This window comes from Podarcis gaigeae (genome assembly GCF_964106915.1).
Source record: "Podarcis gaigeae genome assembly, chromosome: 8".
Taxonomy (NCBI): Eukaryota; Metazoa; Chordata; class Lepidosauria; order Squamata; family Lacertidae; genus Podarcis; species Podarcis gaigeae.
In genome coordinates, this window is record NC_139684.1 from 22,868,725 (window position 1) to 22,890,454 (window position 21,730).

A 21,730-nucleotide genomic window follows, 5' to 3' on the forward strand; every position below is an offset into this window, starting at 1 on the left:
AAATTAAAAGCAGATCCCTCACATGGGATTCTAATATTAAGAAACTTAAACTAGTCTTCCCTGGCATGCTGCCCTCCAAATGCCCTTGCGGGTACTTATTAATTATGTACCACTTAATGGCAATATTGGCTTCTAAGTGGTTTACAAGTATGAAAGCCAACAACACAGATATTAAAATATAAACATGCATAATTAAGAGACACACTGAAACAATCCCATTAAAGCATTAAAATATAAGCACCCATAATTAAAATTGGGGGGGGGGGACAATTCCATTAAAACAGTACACCAATTAAAACAAGAGATGAGAGGTCAAAGGTGGAGAGATCATAGGAATGCCTGTGTAAATAGGTGCATCTTCCAAAGCCGGCGGAATGCCAGTGTAGATGGAACTTCTCTCATTGGGCTCTAGCTCCCATCCTCCCTGGCCATTGGCTGTTCTGGCTGGGGTTGATGGGAATTGGAGTCCAGAAACATCTGGAGGGCCTCAGGTTGGGGATGGGTGTTTTAGGGGAGGGAAAGGGGAGGAAACCACTGTTGGCTCCTGGTTTTCCAGGACAGGTGGGCATTGTGCTCTCAGCAGGCTCTCGTTCCCTGAATGTGTTCTCCACCTCCTCCTTATCACTGTCATTGCTGCCCACTCCTATCTTTCTCTCCACCCATTCCACACCAACTCCCAAAGCAGGCAAAGGCTGTTGCTCCATTCCCCAGCTACTCATATGCAGAGAGCAGAGGTGAGCAAGCAGCACATTGAGGAAAGTGTGGACCAGGAAGCTCCAGGGATTGGCAATGGGCCCTTACTGGTGTGGGGGCCTTGGCTGGTGCCCAGTGATGTCAGGCCCTGCTGCCAGGCCCGGAGGGAGCACTAGGGGTGAATGGGAACCAATGCAGTGTCAAGAACTTTGGACTGTGTCCAATGTTTACGGTTGTTGTTGTTTAGTCGTTTAGTCATGTCTGACTCTTCGTGACCCCATGGACCAGAGCACGCCATGCACTCCTGTCTTCCACTGCCTCCCGCAGTTTGGTCAAACTCATGTTGGTAGCTTCGAGAACACTGTCCAACCATCTCGTCCTCTGTCATCCCCTTCTCCTTGTGCCTTCCATCTTTCCCAACTTCGGGGTCTTTTCCAGGGAGTCTTCTCTTCTCATGAGGTGGCCAAAGTATTAGAGCCTCAGCTTCAGGATCTGTCCTTCCAGTGAGCACTCAGGGCTGATTTCCTTCAGAATGGAGAGGTTTGATCTTCTTGCAGTCCATGGAACTCTCAAGAGTCTCCTCCAGCACCATAATTCAAAAGCATCAATTCTTTATGGTCCAGCTCTCACTTCCATACATCACTACTGGGAAAACCATAGCTTCCTATTGAAATGACTAGACCTGACTAACTTAGTTCTATTAATTCAGCAGGTCTACTGTGAGTCAGGCTTAGTTGGGTGCAACCCTTTATTTTGGTGAGCAAAGGTTTGCTTGCTTGTTTGGAGTATTGGTCATTAATTTGCAAGATAGCATGGATATCTAGCTATATAAGTTCTCAGGGGAAATTTCCCCATCTCTGAGGACGTTGCCATTTTCCACCATGTCATAGGCCGCAGGTTAGGCTCAGCTATATCTCCCAGCTCCCCACTCTAGTGAAGATTTCTGTTTAGAAAGAGACTCGCAAGTATTGAAAGACCAATGCAGCTGCTGCCTCTAGTTGCAGTCACCAGGCTGTGAAACATCACACTGTGGGATGTGTCAAGCCACCTGCCCCTTCCTCTCTGTGGAAAGGTCCCCTCCACTGCAGGTGCTGACAATGCAGCCTTAGGACACTTGCGTCAAAAGCTAATACTGTATGCTGTTTTTGCAAGGCTGGTTGCACAAAACACATGAGCTTATTTTTTTGAAGTCAGGACAGATATTTACAAGCAGCAAAAGAACGAGAGGGGAAAGGAATGCATCAAATATAAACCAGGGGCATGGTCTTAGAGGGTTCAGTTGTTGTTGTTGTTGTTGTTGTTGTTATTATTATTATTATTATTATTATTATTATTATTATTATTATTATATTTGCAAACATTTTCATACTGCCAATGTTAAGGAAAAGTATCCCCCCAGTGAACAGCATAAGGGGTTGTAGATAATGCTAGACCTACTCAGCCCAGTATACCTGAAGTAGTGTCTCCACCCCCATCGTATGGCCCAGACATGGAGGTCCAGCGCCGAGGGCCTTCGGGCGGTTCCCTCGCTGCAAGAAGCCAAGTTACAGGGAACCAGGCAGAAGGCCTTCTCAGTAGTGGCACCCTCCCTGTGGAATGCCCTCCCACCAGATGTCAAAGAGAAGAACAAGTACCAACTTTTAGAAGAACAACTTTTGGAAGACATCTGAAGGCAGCCCTGTTTAGGGAAGCTTTTAATGTTTAACAGACCACTGTATTTTAATACTTTGTTGGAAGCCGCCCAGGGTGGCTGGGGAGACCCAGCCAGATGGGCAGGGTATAAATAAATTATTATTATTATTATTATTATTATTATTATTATTATTATTATTATTATTATTATTATTAGCACTGCAACCCCATAGTTGCCTTTGAATGGACTTAACTGTCCAGGGGTCCTTTACCTTTATGTTTACCTGAGCAGCCTAAGCAAAGCCCTGCTACACCTTCGGTTTCTTTGGGGCTTCCTCTGCCCTCACCTACATCCGCTTCAGGCTCCTCCAATCTCAGGAAGGGTCTCTTCACAAGCCACGAGGGCTCTCCAGCTCTCTCCTGCCATTTCCTGCTTTGAATCTATTTCTATCCTGGCACTATGCATATACATGGTTGCGTACGAGGGAAGAGTGCATAAGTGAGGGGGACGCCTGTATTTTAAACCCCCCCCCCCGGGGTTATAAATTGAGCAATAATAACAAAATCTCTCCCATAACTACTAGCATTGTTATGAATTTAAATTTTCAGTTATAATGCAGGGGGAAAGCAGTGGTGTAGCGTGGGGGGTGCAGGGGGGGCCTGCCGCACCGGGCGCAACATCTGAGGGTTAGGGGGCGAAAATCCACGGGTTAGGGGGCGCAAATCTATGGGTTAGGGGGTGCAAATTACTTGCCTTGCCCCGGGTGCTGACAACCCACGCTACGCCACTGGGGGAAAGGGCATAAGTTTGGATATATTTCTGGGACTCAGTCATGCTCCAACAGTTGGCAGCAGTAATGAAAGAGGGGAAATTGCAGGAGGGGAGAAGGATCTTGTCCTCAGGTCCTAATTGTGGTTCTTCCACAGGCATCTGGTTAGCTACTCTGGGGATAGGATACTGGGCTAGATGGGCCATTGGTCCAATCCAGCAAGTTCTTCTTGTGTTCTTATGTGATTCATTTTCAACACTGAGTGACACACATTTCTGCCGCATTTATAAGCTGTGGGTCTTCTGATTGGATTTCTTCTTTTGGGAAACAAAGTAAAGGGACACTGACAGTACTGTTGTTGTTTTTTTGTGGTGGAGTTACTTGACAACTGGTGTCCTGTGATTTGTTGAATTGTGGTCAAGATTAATTTCCCTCTCCCCCTCAAAGACAAAAAATAATAATACATGGACAACATGAATTCATATTGTTATCTATGATGGCCTCAAATGTTTTCGAAGCAGAAAATCAGTAGTACAACACAGACCTGTATCATGGCTGCACATTGGTTGCGCAACTGTCTACTTTGGGAATAGTTTTCATTACAAATCTTGGGCCTGTTCTGGAAGCCCTAGCTGGTACAGGATGAGGCTGCTAGACAAGGGGGTGGGCAGATGGTCAACTAGATATGACCCTCTTGCTAAAACATCTGCATCGTCTGCCAATGTGCCACTGGACGAGTTTCAAGGTTCTTGAAAAACCCTTGAAAAACAAACAAACATGGGTATACTTTTAGGATTGCTCGACCCTTTCCATCCCAGCTCAATTTCTGAGATCATCCACTCCCACCCCACCCCAGGCAATGGCTAAATGTAAGATGTAATTAATAAATTCAAGTAGACAATTATCTAGATTAGAAATGGCCACAACTTTGTTGATTACAGGTATAGGTGGGGTTTTGGCTCAGGCATTGGGTGTAGATCCGTTCCAGCCCCCACCCCCGACAATAACAAAAATTCTTTAATTTAAAAAAGGTTAGGGAATTCAGCTCCCCCAAGTTCCTACTCAAAAACAACCCTGTTGTTAATGGTATTTTATGTTTTATCACTATACAGCACCCTGATATTTTACGATACAGCAGAATAGAGGTGGGGTGTGTGGTTGGTTGTTGTTTTTTTTACAAATAAATAAACCCAGTGCTAGCTAACATTCTTGAACCAGCTGCCTGTTCCATGTACTTCTCTATTACCAGGAATGTGTGACTTTGGAGATGGTGGTTGATGCAGAAGTGGGGGATTGTTGATATTCATGACTGCTTGGGCTCTGCCACGACTGTATAGCTCCTGCATATGGGCAAATGGGTTTTCCATCATTCACTTTGTGGCTGACCCACAGATCACTATTGCACGCTCATAGTTTGGCTTTCAGCTGAAGTGGATGAGACTGGTTGAGTGAGGAGCATTGCATGTACCCATGAGGGATGTTGCTCCATGCATCAGAGAGGAAGATTTCAAGCATAACAAAAACCAGAAGAGTACAAGAAGCATGATAGAGACCAATATTAGGGGTTGCATCTAATTCTTCTCAGAGTAGAGCCATCCATCAGTGCTGAATGGAATTAGGAGTTCCTTCTCACCTGAAGCTCTGTGAAGACATCAAAGCTATGCAGACCTTTGGATAATTCCACATATAGGGGTGTGTTGAAAACCCCTTCCTTGCAGGCAACACCCTTTGGGCACTGTGCTATCTTGCAAATTAATGTAACTTGTGAAGTGGGAAGACTTTTGCAAGGCCACTGACCAACTCCCCCCTCCAAACAATGCAAGTTTGTGTTGGAAGGTGTATTTGCCAATCAGGGGGGAAAAGACATGTGCTTTGAGCTATATTGAATTGTGACTTTCCCCCCTCTGAGTCCATGAAAATCTGGCAAACTTAGCATATGACTAATAGCCAGGAGCAGGGATGGGGGGTGGGGTAAAAACTGAAAAGAGCCAAGATCAAACAGATCAAGGGGCAATTTTCTTTTTCCCTCTGGGGAAAAAAAGGCCTTTAAGTCATACGAAAGTGACTGTGCAGATTTAATATTTTCTCTTCTCTTCTCTCTCTTTCATTGCAAATGTCTAGATTTATTATAAAGTTATTAAAGAAATTGAACCCGGAGAAGAGCTGCTGATGTATATGAAAGAAGGTACTTATCCGACTGGGAACATCCCACCCAGTTTGGAAGGTAAGAATTCTTACACGAACGCACTCTGCAACCTTGCCCCATTTCCTTCAAGACATGAAGCTCCCTGAACAAGCACACAATGAACAAAAAATGATGAAGTACTTAGAATAACTCACCTGTGAGAAAAGGTTCCAACATGTGGGGTGTTTTAGTTTTAGGAGTGAATAAGGGATTGGGGACATGACAGAGGTAATTAAAATCATGCATGGTTTGGTAAAAGTGGGCAATGCTATAAAACGCTGGGGTGATCCAATGTAGCTGAATGCTGGACAATTCAGGCAGAAAACAGGACTGGACTCTTACATACCTTCCATCGTTGGAATTTTCTCCCCCAATATATAATGATGGCCGCCAACTTGGATGGCTTTGAAGAAGGCAAAGTCAAGGACGACAAGGCTATCAGTGTTACTAGCCACAATAGCTGTGTCCTCCCTCCACTGCCAGAGGCAATATGCTTCTGAATGCTGGTTTTTGGGAATCACAAGTGGGAAGAGGAGATGTTGTACTCGCCTCCTGCTTGTAGGCTTTTCATAATGTGCATCTGGTTGGCCACTGTGAGAACAGGATGCTGGACTAGACACTGCCTTGGCCCAGCGTGGCTCATGAAATGTATCATAAAGAGGAGGCCGCAGAGGGGATGCAAAGCATCGACACCTTTTTTTATCAAGCGGTTTGTGGAGGGAACAAATTATGCAGCTTGCAATGCAGAAATGAAACGAAACTGAGAGCCAGCACCACAGTTCTTCATATGGCAAGCCAAGAGGGTCAGTGCACTAGAGTGTTTCTTTTCGGCTTGTTATTCTGCCCCATTGTCTGATTGCAGCATTTCCATCATAAGAGTGACGAGCTCTGCCAAGAAGTGGACTACAGTATCTGCATCCGCAAAGGGTGACAAGTTGGCAGCTATTTAATTTGTTTTCTTCATCCTCATTGCAGGAGAGCTATGCTGAGGAACTGACCTTTGGCATGTACACTACTCTCTGTTCTGTAAAATGGAATGCTTTTTGGTAGGGAGGGCTGGGAGATTCTGCAGGCATGGTGGCTGCATCAGCAGCCTTGGGTGTGGACCTTTCTGCTTCTAATGTTGCCCTGTGGGCATGGGAAGGGCTGTAGCTCAAAAGCAGAGCATCTGTCTTGCATGCAGAAGGCTACAGGTTCTGTCCCCAGCACCCCCAGTCAGTGTAGGTAGACCAGTGGGTTTGACTCAGTATAAGGCACTTTCCTATTTCCCCATGTCTTAAGAGAAGTTCCATAGCTCAGTGGTAGAGCACCCGCTTTGCATGCAGCAGTTCCCAGGTTTGATCCCCATCATCTCCAGGCAGGGCTGCCAGTCAGTGTAGATGATACTGAACTAGATGGAACAGCGGGTCTGACAAAGGAAAGGACATCTTCCTCTGGGTTGAAGCCACGGTGTTACAGCTTCCATGCCACTGACCCATGCTCAGAATTGGGCTCTTAAGCCAAACTGCATGCTCCCAGCAACCACGTGGTATGGTCCTTCCTGGACTGTAAGTGTGATGATACTGAGGGAGGCTATGAAACAAATGGGAGAAGAAGACTCCTTAGTTCTGGAAGATCTGTTGAGCATCATACATTTCATTTCATTCCAAAATGACACATTTCTGAATCTACCAGAACCCCCCCCCCAAAAAAAACCCATTTACCTTGCTTCCAACAATGTTCCATTTTTGACATGCCACAGTATTTATCTACCACCTCCTAATAGCGTATCAAGTAGCAGGCAGTTGCCGGCTAATTGCTTCCCAAACATAATAACCTATCATCATCAAACATTTGACTTTTAAAATACTTTGTCTTTCTTCTTTTCCTCTTTTTTATCCCCCCCTTTTTTTTGCCTTCGACAAGGCTCGGTCTCTCCCCCCACCTTGCTTTTCCAGTGCAACTCTGAATTGCACAAGAAAGAAAATGTTAAAATGTTCCACACAAAGATAATTAAAATCTTTTTCTCCAAGCCGCAGCCAAATGTGGCAGACCCCCTTATCACTGCAGGAATTTTGAGCAGGGCTCTTGAATTCCTTTGAGATACGGTTCTGGTAGATTAGCATGTAGATCCTACAATTATGTTCCCCTTGGTCTCTTTGAAAGCTATTACGGCCTGATGTAATTTTTTCTCTCCCCTTCCTCTTCTCCCCCGGTTACTTTCTCACTATGTCCTAAGTGTTCCTGATGGAACATAAGGCAGAAGCGTGTAACACAAATTTGACAAAGAGGGCAGGAAAGAATGACGGAAAAGAATTGCTTGGAGAGATTCAACCCCTCCCTTAATGCCATGAGTCCTAATCTAACCCCAAGGAACATAGGAAGCCATCTTATAACAAGTGTGGCCATTGGTCCATCTAGTGTTCTGTCTACACTGATGGGCAGCCTCTCTCAAGGATTTCAGCCATTATGATTTCAGGCAAAAGCCAGTGTTGTGCAGAGGTTAGAGCAGAGCTTTCCAAACTGTGTGTCGCGACACGTTAGTGTGTCGGCTGCAGGGCTGGAAAGGCATTAGCTTAATCTCTGGTTTGCTAGTAAAACTGAATTACCGTGTCACGAAATGATACATGTCTATAAAGTGTGTCACCAGCAAGAAAAGTTTGGTAAGCTCTGGGTTAGAGTGTTGCACTTAGGGAGACTAGGATTCAAATCCCCTTGAAGCTCACTGGGTAACTTTGGGCCAGTAATTCACTCTTGGCCGAACCTACCTCACAGGGTTATTGTGGGGATTGATTGGGGAGGGGGAGAACCTTACATGCCACTTTGAGCTCCATGGAGAATAAGATGGATGGATGGATGGATAGATAGATAGATAGATAGATAGATAGATAGATAGATAGATAGATATAGATAGATATAGATATAGATAGATAGATAGATAGATAGATAGATAGATAGATAGATAGATAGATAGAGATAGATAGATAGATAGATAGATAGATAGATAGATAGATAGATAGATAGATAGATAGATGATAGAGATAGATAGATAGATAGATAGATAGATAGATAGATAGATAGATGATAGATAGATAGATAGATAGATAGATGATAGATAGATAGATGATAGATAGATGATAGATAGATAGATAGATAGATAGATAGATAGATAGATAGATAGATAGATGATAGATAGATGATAGATGATAGATAGATAGATAGATGATAGATAGATGATAGATAGATAGATAGATGATAGATAGATAGATAGATAGATAGATAGATAGAGATAGATAGATAGATAGATAGATAGATAGATAGATATAGATAGATAGATAGATAGATGATAGATAGATGATAGATGATAGATAGATAGATAGATAGATAGATAGATGATAGATAGATAGATAGATAGATAGATGATAGATGATAGATGATAGATAGATAGATGATAGATAGATAGATAGATGATAGATAGATGATAGATAGATAGATAGATAGATAGATAGATAGATAGATAGATAGATATAGATGATAGATAGATAGATAGATGATATAGATAGATAATAGATAGATAGAAGTATCTCTCTGAGCCCGATACCTGGAGATTTTGAGGATTAAATTTGGGACCTTTTCATGCAAGGCAGATGCTCTACCACTGATCTATGTCTCTCCACAGAACCGTTGCACTTGTGCCTTCACACTAAACTCTGGTTTGGCTTGGCGTTATGTGTGAACCAGCTCTACTAACATGCTTTAGGGCAGTGGTGAGGAAGCTTTTCCAGACCAGGGGGCCCCATTTCCTCAGCTGTGGGTGTGGCAAAAGTACAGGCATGGCCAGACAACACAATGCTTTCTGGGTAAAATCACTAGGGGGAGATGTAGAACAGGGCCAATGAGGGGCGCAGCCCAGTGTGTGTGACCTGTGGAGACTCCCAAGGTCTGGAGGGTCAGCCCACAAACCTGAGGCTGCACAGACCTGCTTTGAGGATCCTGCGCTCCTTTCCCCATAAAGTCCGAGAGAGATTTGGAGCTCTATATGGGTTGGTTATTTCCCACTGAGCAGGGTGAATTGTAGCATATCTGACTGCAGTAGGTTTTGCAACCAACACAGACTCCTAATGGATATCTTCATTCAGCAGACATAGAGTTCAAGCATGACAATGCAGAAAACAGACAAGATGTTCAGAACTGGGGGGGGGGGCACTGAAGAGTTCCCACACCCTGCCACCAAATTTTTAAGTATGAGGTGTGATGCACTCGACCACGAGGCTCGCTCCCTTCCATGTGAGGATTGCAAGCGCCCATTCATCCAGGGTGGGTGGGTTCTGGGCAGCAAGACTACGCCCTCTCATTCACGCTCCTGATCGTTTTCTGCTGCCTTCAGAGTTTCCTCCCACCTTGGCTGCCCAAAGCCACACACCCCTGGCCTCCATTTAGAACCTCTGCTCTTCCTGCAGACCATGGGGAGGAGCCAGCACCCAGGAACTCCCTTCTGAAGTGGCTGAAGTCAAAGCACTCCCATCCTCTGACCCCACTTCCCAGCAACCAGCCTCTCTAATAGGGCGACCACATGCCCCAGTTTAGAGAGAACGGTCTTCTCAGTCCAGTTTCAAGATAAGAAACCATAAAAAGAGAGTGCAGTGTTCAACCTGCCCATCAACCCTTTAAGACCTAGACCCCTGTAAGACCTGGAACCCTTCAAGATCTGGAACACAAACTGAGCAGACACACCAGTCACCTGAGCCCTGTCATCCCCACTAGAGTGAGATATCTTGTATTCCTGTTTAAAGGATTATAGTTCTGTCTAAGTTTGCATTTGTACATGTGACTTAGAACATTATGGGTTGTATCCAGGGCTGGTCCTACCTAACATTGATGGACATCACTAACTTAGGTCATTAATTTCAATGCGTCTACTCTGCACAGGACCTAGCTGCATACAGCCCTGTTGAAATCACTGTCATCTTTCGCCTTCTGTTTTCAAGATCCCTGTCTCTCTTTTTGGGCAATGCAAAAGTGGCTGTATGTAAGGGTTGTATCCAATGTAGTCCTCTGCAACATGGACCCATGGGGAGCAATAGATGTGACTAACTTAGCTCCATTCATTTCAGTGGTCTACTCTGTGAAGGACTGGTGTTGGATACAACCCCCCCTCTCCTTTACGCCTCTGTTTATTTGCTCATCTTTTTAAATTGAATGTTATGGTTTGTTCTGTAAATATGAATAAGAACAGTTTTAAAAGTAGTGACAGTTACAGGCTTTATATTAGCAGTAAAACTGTTAGAGGAAGCGAGTGAGCAAGAGGCTTTAATTACAAAGCAAGCTTCTGAAACGGAGGATTTCAGTGCTGAGGAAGGTGGGAAACCGTAAAGCAAAAGCAGGAAAAAAGAAGAAGAAGAAATTTACCAAAGCTTCTGTTTCAAGCAAGGAGGAAGAAATCCTGCTCTGTCCCGACTCTCCTCCCAGAAACTGCTCTGTGGAAAATTTACAGCGCTAAGCCGATTGTTTGGTTTGGCACTCTGGTCAGGATGCTGTCTTGTAAACTTAATAATAGCTGCCCTCCTTTTAATTTGTTTGACCTTGACTACAATAATTTATTATGTGCGTTAGAAGGTTTCTCTCTCTCCCTCCTCCCCCCGTCACTTTTCTTTAAAACAAAGAATTTGGCTTCTTCCCCTTGACTGTGCGGAGAGAGCTGTGCCTTGGAATTCCCTTTGGCTTCAGTTGCTCATGTGGCGGCTGGTTAGCAATCGACTTCGTATTTAAACAGAGGACAGAGTTTTATTTTTTATTTTCCCCCCTTTACATGTATATTTGAATCCCTGGAAAACCTAAAAGGCTGGTTTTTCCTCATTGGAAAGACATAATTAATCTTGGTCTTAGTGAATGGTTAGTTCAGCATCTCTCTGCATTTTGTCAGTGCTGCTGACAATGTCTGCCTTTTCGTTCACCCTCTGCCTCACCCCCACCTTAAGTCTGCCTTCAGATTAAACTCTCTGGGCTAGGGAGGTAAGAAGGTTTTCCATTCTGCATTCTCATGCAGCGCTGTCTCCATCCTGCTGCAGTTTGCCTTCTGCCAAGACCGTCGTTACTTCTCTCACTGGCCATTGCAACAGAATTGTGCAGCCTGGATAATCTGCAGAACAAATTACGCAATTGATTGCGTAAATAATGCAAGATACATTGTCTTTCCATCATTCCACCCCATTCATTTCAACACAAATAAAAAAGGGGTGTGTGTAATCAATTGCATATTGTTTGCATATCGTTTTGGCTCTGGTCCCACTTGCATGACATAAAAAGGTTCCTCGCTTCTATGATACAGGAAGAACCATAAGAAGAGCCTGCTGGATCAGACAAATGGCCCCTCTTGTCCAGCGTCCTGTTTCCCCAGAGACCAGCCAGATGGCTTGGGGAGGCCTCAAGGCAAATCCATTCCTTTTGGGTTCTCATTCTTCCAGCCTCAAGTTCCGTTCTCCACATTTCCACATCAGTTGGCAATGCAGGAGGCGGGGAAGTCCTCATGAAAATTAATCAGCATTTTATATAAGAAGAGCCTTGCTGGATCAGGCCAATGTCCCATCTAGTCCAGCATCCTGTTCTCACAGGAACCAACCAGATGCTTGTTGGGAAGCCAGCAATCAGGATTCAAGCACAGGAGTGATCTCCCTTCCTGTGGTTTCCAGCAATCAGGGTTCAGAACCATTGCTGTCTCCAAATGTGGGGGCAGAGCATAGTCATCACAGCTAGTAGCCAGCCCTCTGCTCTGTGAGTTTTAATCCATGTAGGTTGGTGACCCCAGCCCTGTCTCCTTCAGCATCTGGTTGGCCATTGGGAAAACAAGATGCTGGGCTGAACAGCCCTGATCCAGCAGGGCTCTTCTGATGTTGTCCTGTTCTCCGCTCCAGCCAGTGTGGTGTAGTGGTTAAGAGTGGTAGACTTGTAATCTGGTGAACCGGGTGACCTTGGGCTAGTCACACTTCTTTGAAGTCTCTCAGCCCCACTCACCTCACAGAGTGTTTATTGTGAGGGAAAGGAGAATGTTAGCTGCTTTGAGACTCCTTCGGGTAGTGATAAAGCGGGATATCAAATCCAAACTCTTCTTCTTCCTTCTTTCCTTAGAACTGCACACGTACCGCTGCGAGGACTGCGATGAACTCTTCCAGTCAAAGATGGACATGAGGCGGCACAAGAAATACTCTTGCAATGCCGTCAGCTCCCTCTACGAGACCCTCAGTGAGGAGATCAAGCAGGAAGGGGCTTCCGATGGGCAGGTCCACGAGTGCAAGGATTGTGAGAGGATGTTCCCAAACAAATACAGGTAATGCACCTGGGAACCAGTGAGATGGTGAGCATCCTGGCTGGGGCTGGTTGGAATTGGTCCAGGACACCTGGGGGGCACCAGGTTTACTCTGTAGCCCTCTTACCCTGTTAGACCTCTTTCAAAATTAGGCTTGCTAGGGTTAGTAGTGATGGGAAGACCTGTAGTATCTGTGCAACATGTCCGCCCATTTCTCTCTTTCAGCTTGGAACAGCACATGATCATCCACACTGAGGAACGGGAGTACAAATGTGACCAGTGTCCGAAGGCCTTCAACTGGAAATCAAACCTGATTCGTCACCAGATGTCGCACGATAGCGGCAAGCGATTTGAATGTGAAAACTGTGTAAAGGTATGGCTGTGATGGGCGCCATTGATTGACCCTGGTTGTGGTCCCAACCACTCAAGAGGATCAACCCTACCTTCCGTTGAAGATGGGGAAATAAAGGGACAGAGGAAGACTATTTTGAAATAAAACAAATGCCATGGATTGGCTGGACACAGAGGAATGGTGGGAGGCACTGGGGAACTCCCAAGGGAAGAAGGCTCAGAGCCCTGGGAGAGGTGGTAGGATGAAGATGAGTGGTCGGAGGGAGAAGACTGGGAGTAAGTGGAGGGGTTGGCAGCTAAGGAGGCAACGGCTTAGTGAGCTGGGAGAGTCTGTGGCAGAGAGAAGTGCAGAAGGCAGAGAGGAGGGAGGCCAAGAGGCAGAGATGAGTCAGGCTGGTGAAGAAGCCAGGGTTTCTCTCCCTCCTGCTACAACAGGCTCTCCTCACCACTGGAGTTGCAGTACTAGGAGAGGCATGAAGAGGGAGGAACAGAGACAGCCATGCAGGCATTGTCTCAGATTGCTTGGGAAGGACCTAGGAGAGGAGGAGACTTGCTGGGAAGGCAGGGACCTTCAGTCCCCACAACTGCTTCTTAGGCGCAAGACCTACTGAGAAGAGTTGATGTGTCATTAGGCCTGGTGCTCTTGAGCTGACCTTATACTTCAAATAAAGCGTTAACTTCACTTACTCCATATGATTTATTGCTGACTTGCTCTTGGCAACAGTTCTGCAAAAAAGCGAAAAAGACACTTTAATCTCAGAAATAAACCCTACCTCACAGGGCTGTTGTAGGAAATAAAGGAGGTGGGGCAGTACCACATTATGTTGCCCTAGGCTCCTTGGAGGGGGGGGAGGGGGGATATAAATGAAATGAAATAAATAAGTCGCCAGTAAACAAAACTTCACGGTGAGATGAATTTATGTGGCTTTGTTCCTCAAAAAAGTTCTCTCTCTTTTTCTGCGCTCCCCATTTCCAGGTGTTTACTGACCCCAGCAACCTCCAGAGGCACATCCGTTCTCAGCACGTCGGCGCACGGGCGCACGCTTGCCCTGACTGTGGGAAAACCTTTGCCACTTCTTCCGGCTTAAAGCAGCACAAGCACATTCACAGCACTGTCAAACCTTTCATATGTAAGTTGTCATGGCTGCCTCCGAGAGCGGGCCAGCCACTATAATTGCACATATCCTGAGCTGCAGCCTCCACCGCCACCCCCTCTGGCCTCTGCCAGCAGCAGCCACTGTAATTTTATAGGTCAGAGCACCAGATTAAATTCTGCCGCAATTCCCACCCCCCACTTCACGCACGGCTCCTGTTTTTTCAGTAAACATTTGAGGCAGGTTTTTTTTGTTTTTGACAGGTTAAAAGCTGAACTCCGCAGTCAGTCGGGCCAATTTGGCTGTGCGTGTTTCGTTGCAGCAAGCGCACACCCACACGCCATCCCCCCCCCCCGAATCCTAGGAACATAGGAAACTGCCTTATACAGAGTCAGACCATTGATCTCTCCAGCTCAGAATTGCCTCCAATGACTGGCAGGGACTCTCCAGGCTGTCAATCTGGGGGAGTCTCCCCCAACCCTACCTGGAGATGCCGGTCTTTGAACCTGGGACCTTCTGCATGTAATGCAGATGTTGCAGGCTATGGGGACCTTTTGGTCTGATCCACGAGGCTCTTCCTGTGTCTGTGCAAAGAGCTCTTCCCCACTTCATCCCTGCCCCCTTTCTTGGGCAGAAATAACCAACTCTGGGCAGCTTCCAACACACATAAAAACATAATAAAACGTTAAACGTTAAAAACTTCCCTATGCAGGGCTGCCTTCAGATGACTTCTAAAAGTTGTGTAGTTCGCCATCTCCTTGACATCTGATGGGAAGGTGTTGCACAGGGAGGGTGCCACTACCAAGAAGGCCTTCTGCCTGGTTCCCTGTAATTTTGCTTCTCACAGTGAGGGAACCACCAGAAGGCCCTCGGAGGAGAACCTCAGTATCTGGGCTGAGCGATGGGGGTGGAGACACTTCTTCAGGTATGCTGGGCCAAGGCCATTTAGGGTTTTAAAGGTCAGCACCAACACTTTGAATTGTGCTCGGAAACATACTGGGAGCCAGTGAAGATCCTTTAGGACCAGTGTTATATGGACCGGTGTTATATTCTTTAGAGAAGGCCGAGAGGGCCCTCTGCCTGGTTCCCTGTAACTTTATTGTGCCAGAAGGCCCTCAGAGCTGGACTTCAATGTCCGGGCTGGACGATGGAGGTGGAGACGCTCCTTCAGGTATTCAGGGCTGAGTAGTTTGTTAACTGTGCTGGGTATTGTAGCTCTGTAATGGGTAAGCTACAGCCCCCAGGGTTCTCTGGGACAAGCCCCATGCTTTTTAAATGTGCAGTGGATGCTCTGGTTATCTCCCGCTTGGACTACTGCAATGCACTCTATGTGGGGCTACCTTTGAAGGTGACCCGGAAACTACAACTAATCCAGAATGCGGCAGCTAGACTGGTGACTGGGAGCGGCCGCCGAGACCATATAACACCGGTCTTGAAAGACCTACATTGGCTCCCAGTACGTTTCCGAGCACAGTTCAAAGTGTTGGTGCTGACCTTTAAAGCCCTAAACAGCCTCGGTCCAGTATATCTGAAGGAGTGTCTCCTCCCCCATCGTTCTGCTCGGACACTGAGGTCCAGCTCCGAGGGCCTTCTGGCGGTTCCCTCACTGCGAGAGGCCAAGTTACAGGGAACCAGGCAGAGGGCCTTCTCGGTAGTGGCGCCCGCCCTGTGAAACGCCCTCCCATCAGATGTCAAAGCGATAAACATCTACCTGACATTCAGAAGACATCTGAAGGCAGTTCAGGGAAGTTTTTAATATGTGACATTTTAGTGTATCTTTCATCTTTGTTGGAAGCCGCCCAGAGTGGCTGGGGAAACCCAGCCAGATGGGCGGGGTACAAATAAATTATTATTATTGTTGTTGTTGTTGTTATTATTATTATTATTATTATTATTATTAACATATGGTGTGGATGTGACCGTCATCTTCTACACAAGGAATTGTCTCAGCCAATATTTCCAGTGAGGTAATAGGCTTGGTAGGACGCAGGTGGCGCTGTGGGTTAAAGCCTCAGCACCTAGGACTTGCTGATCGAAAGGTCGGCGGTTCGAATCCCTGCGGCGGGGTGCGCTCCCGCTGCTCGGTCCCAGCGCCTGCCAACCTAGCAGTTCGAAAGCACCTCCGGGTGCAAGTAGATAAATAGGGACCGCTTACCAGCGGGAAGGTAAACGGCGTTTCCGTGTGCGGCTCTGGCTCGCCAGAGCAGCGATGTCACGCTGGCCACGTGACCCGGAAGTGTCTCCGGACAGCGCTGGCCCCTGGCCTCTTAAGTGAGATGGGCGCACAACCCCAGAGTCTGTCAAGACTGGCCCGTACGGGCAGGGGTACCTTTACCTTTACCTTTTAATAGGCTTGGTAAGCCAAAGTACTACTTCAGGTTCACATGAGGGGCAGCAATCAAACTGCTAGCACATTTGCAAAGCTAAGCAGGGTCCGGTGTGGTTTCAAATTGGATGGGGAACCCCATGTTGAGATTCCTGCATTGCAGGAGGTTGGACTAGATGACACTTAGGGTCCCATCCAACTCTACAATTCTAGGATGCAGCATTTCTGCAAATTTGCTTGCTGCGAAATCCTTTGCTGCTGGGAACTGGGGAAGTTGCTGGCTCACCAGGGCAAGGCAGCACTGGGCTACATGGGCTAAGGGGTTATGTTAGAAATTTATATGTAAAATGATGTTACTCCTCCCTCCCCCCCATGCTCCGCTTCAACAAGGTGGCACTCAAAACCAGTAAAAAATAACAACAAACAATCATGATTTCAGGTTGATAGTTTTAAAAAAACTATCAATTCTTTATTGATTAAAAGATTCACATGTCTATACAAACATTATGTACTATCTCTTTAACAAGAAAAAAGAAAATTATATAAAATAGAATATTTATAAAGAAATAAAGAAGTAACAAAGATAAGAAACAAAGAAATATTTTTTAAAAAAAGAAACAAAGTTATTTACATAGTAAAAGTACTCATCCACACAATGCTTCCCATCCTTCTCATTATACTGTTTGATATAACATTCTTTTTTACACGGGTTTACATTGTATAATATCATTTCTTTCTGCTTTATATACGTTCCTTTGATCTTTTTCTTTACAAATATCACTCAATCACTCATCCAACTAAGTCCTGTTCATTACTTTATTATGAAACACCACCTGCTTTCCAACCAGTTCTTTCATATTAATTTCATATTGGGTTTTGGTGTTTTGGTTTCTGTTGATGCTTTAGGTGAGGTCTGCCACAAGTCCTACACGCAGTTCTCCAACCTGTGCCGCCACAAGCGCATGCATGCCGACTGCCGAACCCAGATCAAGTGCAAGGACTGCGGCCAGATGTTCAGCACCACCTCCTCACTCAACAAGCACCGTCGCTTCTGCGAGGGGAAGAACCATTACAACCCCGGGGGGATATTTGGGCCAGGCTTGCCTCTCACTCCCAGCTCAATGATGGACAAATCCAAGCCATCTCCTGCCCTTAACCATGCCAGCCTGGGGTTCAGCGATTACTTCCCATCCCGGCAGCACCCTGGAGGGCTCCCCTTCTCCCCCGCTCCCCCAGCGTTCCCATCCCTCGCCCCTGGGTTCCCGGGCATCTTCCCTCCTTCACTGTACCCCAGGCCCCCTTTATTACCTCCAACGCCGCTGCTGAAAAGCCCCCTCAACCACACTCAAGATGCCAAACTTCCCAGCCCCCTGGGCAACCCAGCCCTCCCTCTGATCTCCGCCGTAAGCAACAGTGGCCACCCCGCCTCCGGGGAGGAGCGTTACAACAGCAGCAACCTGGGGAACTCCTACCTGGAGAAGCTCAAGGCCAGGACCAGCGACATGTCAGACGCGAGTGACTTTGAGGACGTCAACACCACCACAGGAACGGACCTGGATACCACCACTGGGACAGGGTCTGACCTGGAGAGCGACGCGGAGAGTGACCGGGACAAAATGAAGGAGAAGAGCAAGCCGTCCGAGAGCAAGCCGGATTTCGGCAGCGGCGCAGTGCCCACCAGTTCTGCCAACAACATGAACGACCTCCCCCTCTTCTACTCGCAGCATTCCTTCTTCCCTCCCCCCGAAGAGCAGCTCCTCCCCATGGCGGGAGCAGCCAATGACTCCATCAAGGCCATCGCCTCCATCGCGGAGAAGTACTTTGGGCCCGGCTTCATGGGGATGCAGGAAAAGAAGATGGGCTCCCTCCCGTACCATTCCATGTTCCCCTTCCAGTTCCTCCCCAACTTCCCCCATTCGCTGTACCCTTTTACGGACCGCACCCTCAACCACAGCTTGCTGGTCAAGGCAGAACCAAAGTCGCCCAGGGACCTTCACAAACTGGGCAGCACCAGCTCTGAGTCGCCCTTCGACCTTACCACAAAGCCAAAAGAAATCAAGCCAGCCTTGCCGCCCCCCAAAGTCCCACCCGCTCACCCATCTGGGGAGGAGCAGCCGCTGGATCTCAGCATCGGCAACCGTATCCGGGCCAGTCAGAATGGGAGCCGGGACTCCCGGAGGAACCACGTGTACGGAGAAAGGAAGTTGTTGGCCAGTGAAGTATTACCCAAGATCTCTCAGGCTCAGATGCCGCCACAGCCATCACTGCATTATGCCAAGCCGTCTCCTTTTTTCATGGACCCCATATACAGGTATTAACATAGCCTGCCTTAATTGCACGCGTTTGCAACTGAGGCCAACTGAGCCCCAGCGACAACAGTGGTGGCAAGCAGTGGTTGGGGTTGCCACCGCTACTGAGTTACCCCAACCCTGGTGTGTGAAGCAATCACTCGGGTCTGGTCTACTTGCCAGCAAAGTTCTCAGGGACTGAGCAGAGGAGGAATGGTGGAGACCACCTCCCTATCCTAACTTAAGGAAGAGGAATACAGTAGATTTGCTACAGGGGTTTGAGGGAGGTCAGAGCTCAGAGGCAGATGAGGGGGGGAATTGGGAAATCATGGGAGAGCTAGAGCAACACCCAGCTGACACGTTGTCATTAGAAAGCATTTCAGAGCCTCCATCTCCCAGAACCCGGAGAGGCTTGAAAGTAGGAGAGCAAAGAGCTCAAAAACAAAGGGCCCGTAGCAGCACTGGTAGAGGAGACGATGAGAGTGACAAGGATGTGGGAGAGATGGGGGGGTGGAGATTCACTTGGGACAACACCATTTTCCAAGAGGCTGGGTTCTATAGCCTCTCTCTGTACAGATTGAAATAAAAAAGCATGGTAAGAAACTTTATACTTTCCTGGGCAACCAGCCGGGAGCTGCTGACAGCATCCTGACAAAAGTTGACCGTTAGCTGTGGCTGCAACATGGTTATGTTGTTTGCATGTCGAGACCCCGCAGCCACCCCCTCGTTGGAAATAACTCACACAAGGGCACGGATATTAGGTTTATGTTATTGGGCAAATTTTGGCCACAACTTTATTGAAATTACAGAATGTGAGTGGTATTGGCTTAGGCATTGACTGGACCTGACTATATCTGACTCCTGCCCATTGTGCAGGAAGTCCCCAGTAAGGGTAAGCCACCAGTAGGGGGAGCCCTGTCGATGCGGACCAACTCAAGCTCCCTCTGGTGTTCCCGTCGGGGTCGTGTCAAGGCCTTAGCCTCCCAGCCGGGCTTCAGACTAGAACAACACCCCCGGATTCCTTCAACGGAATACCCTTAAGCATGGAGGGGCAGGTGATGGCCACACCTCCCCTCCCCCACACTAGGTCAAACAATGCCTAACTGTCACAACTGGCCACGCCCCCCCGGCCAGCGGGTTGGCTGGCCGCTCTCTGACATGGCCGGGATCCCCTAGGCAACGGGGGACAAGGTCCCCCACTCCCGGTGGGGAGTGGGTGGCCATGCAGTCCACCGCAACTCCTCCCCACTGGGAAGTGGAGCGGATATATCACGTTGTATCCAATGAAACTCTGTGCAGAGTAGACCCACTTTAATTAATGGACATGACTGAACTAGGCCCATTAATTTCCATTTTATTCATTGAAATGAACGGCGCTAGGTCCTTAACATTGAAGCGATAACTTTAGTTAAAAACAACAACTCAGTTCCTCAGCCCAGTGGCCAATAAATTCACCTCCATTTCCAATGCCATTGACAAACAGAATACATGTGGATCAATTAAAATGAAATAAAATGTGCAGTTACATGAAGCAAATATTTTCCAAAGCCAGTATCTGTGGCCAGACATGCTCTGATGAATAGGGTTTCTTCCGTGGCAGGTAAACAAAACAGAACACCAACTTGAGCTTGACTCTGAAAGTGTCATTGCTTTTTTTATGATCTGCTGCAGCAAACATTTCTTTCCAAATTGAAAAAAGAAGACATTTTAGTCTTCTGCCAACACCGGCCATCCCCACCACCAGAAGATAGAGTCAGGGGTGCCAGCTTGAATAAAATATTTGGAGTGGGGCAGGTAAGCCCCGCCCCGCATAATCGGTCACATGACATGGTGCACACACACTATTTGAATAGTAATGCCCATTAACTTTGGGGGGCCCTGGCCCCCTCAAACATTTTATGGGGGGGGCGCGAAGACCCTAGGAGTTGGCTAGGATAGAGTCATTTGAAAACAAGCTGACTGTTGGGCTAGGAGATTGTTTTCATCAAGTTATCATCTTAAAGCTTTTTTGCCTATGTAATAGGTGTATCTGTAACTCATAGGCTACCTTAACGTCTATTGTAGCAAATTAATGAGCACGACTAACTTAGGTCCCCCCATTTAAATGGATCTATTCCGATCAAACATACAGCACATGCACTCCTGATCGTTCTTGGTCTGATACAGTCGTACCTTGGTTTTCGAACAGAATGCGTTCCGGAAGTCTGTTCGACTTCCAAAGCATTCAGAAACCAAGGTGTGGCTTCCTATTGGTTGCAGGAGCATCCTGCAGTCAATCTGAAACTGTGGAAGCCGCACTGGATGTTCAGCTTCCAAGGCAAAGTTCGCAAACCGGAACAGCTATTTCCAGGTTTGCGACATTTGAGTTCTGAGTTGTTCGTGAATAAACTGTTCGAAATGGCTGCCCAGATGACAAACTTCCACTCTGGGGCTCGCTGATATGATCCAAAGGAAAGCAGAGCAGTACCTTTGGCATCAGCTTGGCTGCAGGAGTTGCCAGAAAGAGGTGTACAAGACGCCATCCAACTGTTTGAGGGAATTGTGTCGGGTTTAAGTATATAGGCTTGTATAGGACAAGTGGGTCCAAAATTAGGAAACCAGAAACCGTGATCTGCAAATCATGCATGGTGGAGAAGTTTGGGAAACCATGAAGTCAATATGGGAAGATGCCAAGGAACTGTCAGCCAATGTGATGTTGGCCGGGCATGTTGAGAAACCGGGAGGGGGTGGGTAAGGAAGAGGAAGTCGAGTTTTCTCAAGATCCCTTTTGAGATTGGTACTCCATGAGAGTACCTTCCTTGTTCTCACTCTTGAGATCCTAAGGACTTTGCTCAAAGCTTTATGTTGCCTCTCCCAATCATGCTCGTCTAGGAATGCCATTCCAGGTATGAAAAATGGCCCTGACCATTTTCGGCTTTGTTCCTTGGGAAATAGCGACGGTAATGGTAGAGATGGAAGTTATTCCAGTGGGATTCCAGCACCTCTGCGTAAGGGCTGGAAAACGTGCCAAAATAACAGAGGTTGGAGGAAGCTTTGCCAGTCAAAACAGAAAGGCAGGAAACTGCACAGGAGTAGAAGACAGATGAATGAGATGGATCAGGGAATGGGG

The 21,730-nt window shown here is 47.0% G+C and overlaps 1 protein-coding gene across 6 annotated transcripts in view; it reads left to right on the forward strand.

The window, feature by feature from the left end:
* The window catches only part of PRDM16 (PR/SET domain 16), a 440,541-nt gene that overhangs the window by 392,381 nt on the left and 26,430 nt on the right, over nt 1-21,730 (forward strand). For all 6 annotated transcript variants that reach the window (XM_083752460.1, XM_083752461.1, XM_083752463.1 and 3 more), the window contains exons 5-9: nt 5,217-5,319; nt 12,385-12,583; nt 12,788-12,935; nt 13,890-14,043; nt 17,240-18,644. In XM_083752460.1, coding sequence (XP_083608586.1) covers nt 5,217-5,319; nt 12,385-12,583; nt 12,788-12,935; nt 13,890-14,043; nt 17,240-18,644 — 2,009 coding nt within the window. The remainder of the gene's footprint in view (nt 1-5,216; nt 5,320-12,384; nt 12,584-12,787; nt 12,936-13,889; nt 14,044-17,239; nt 18,645-21,730) is intronic.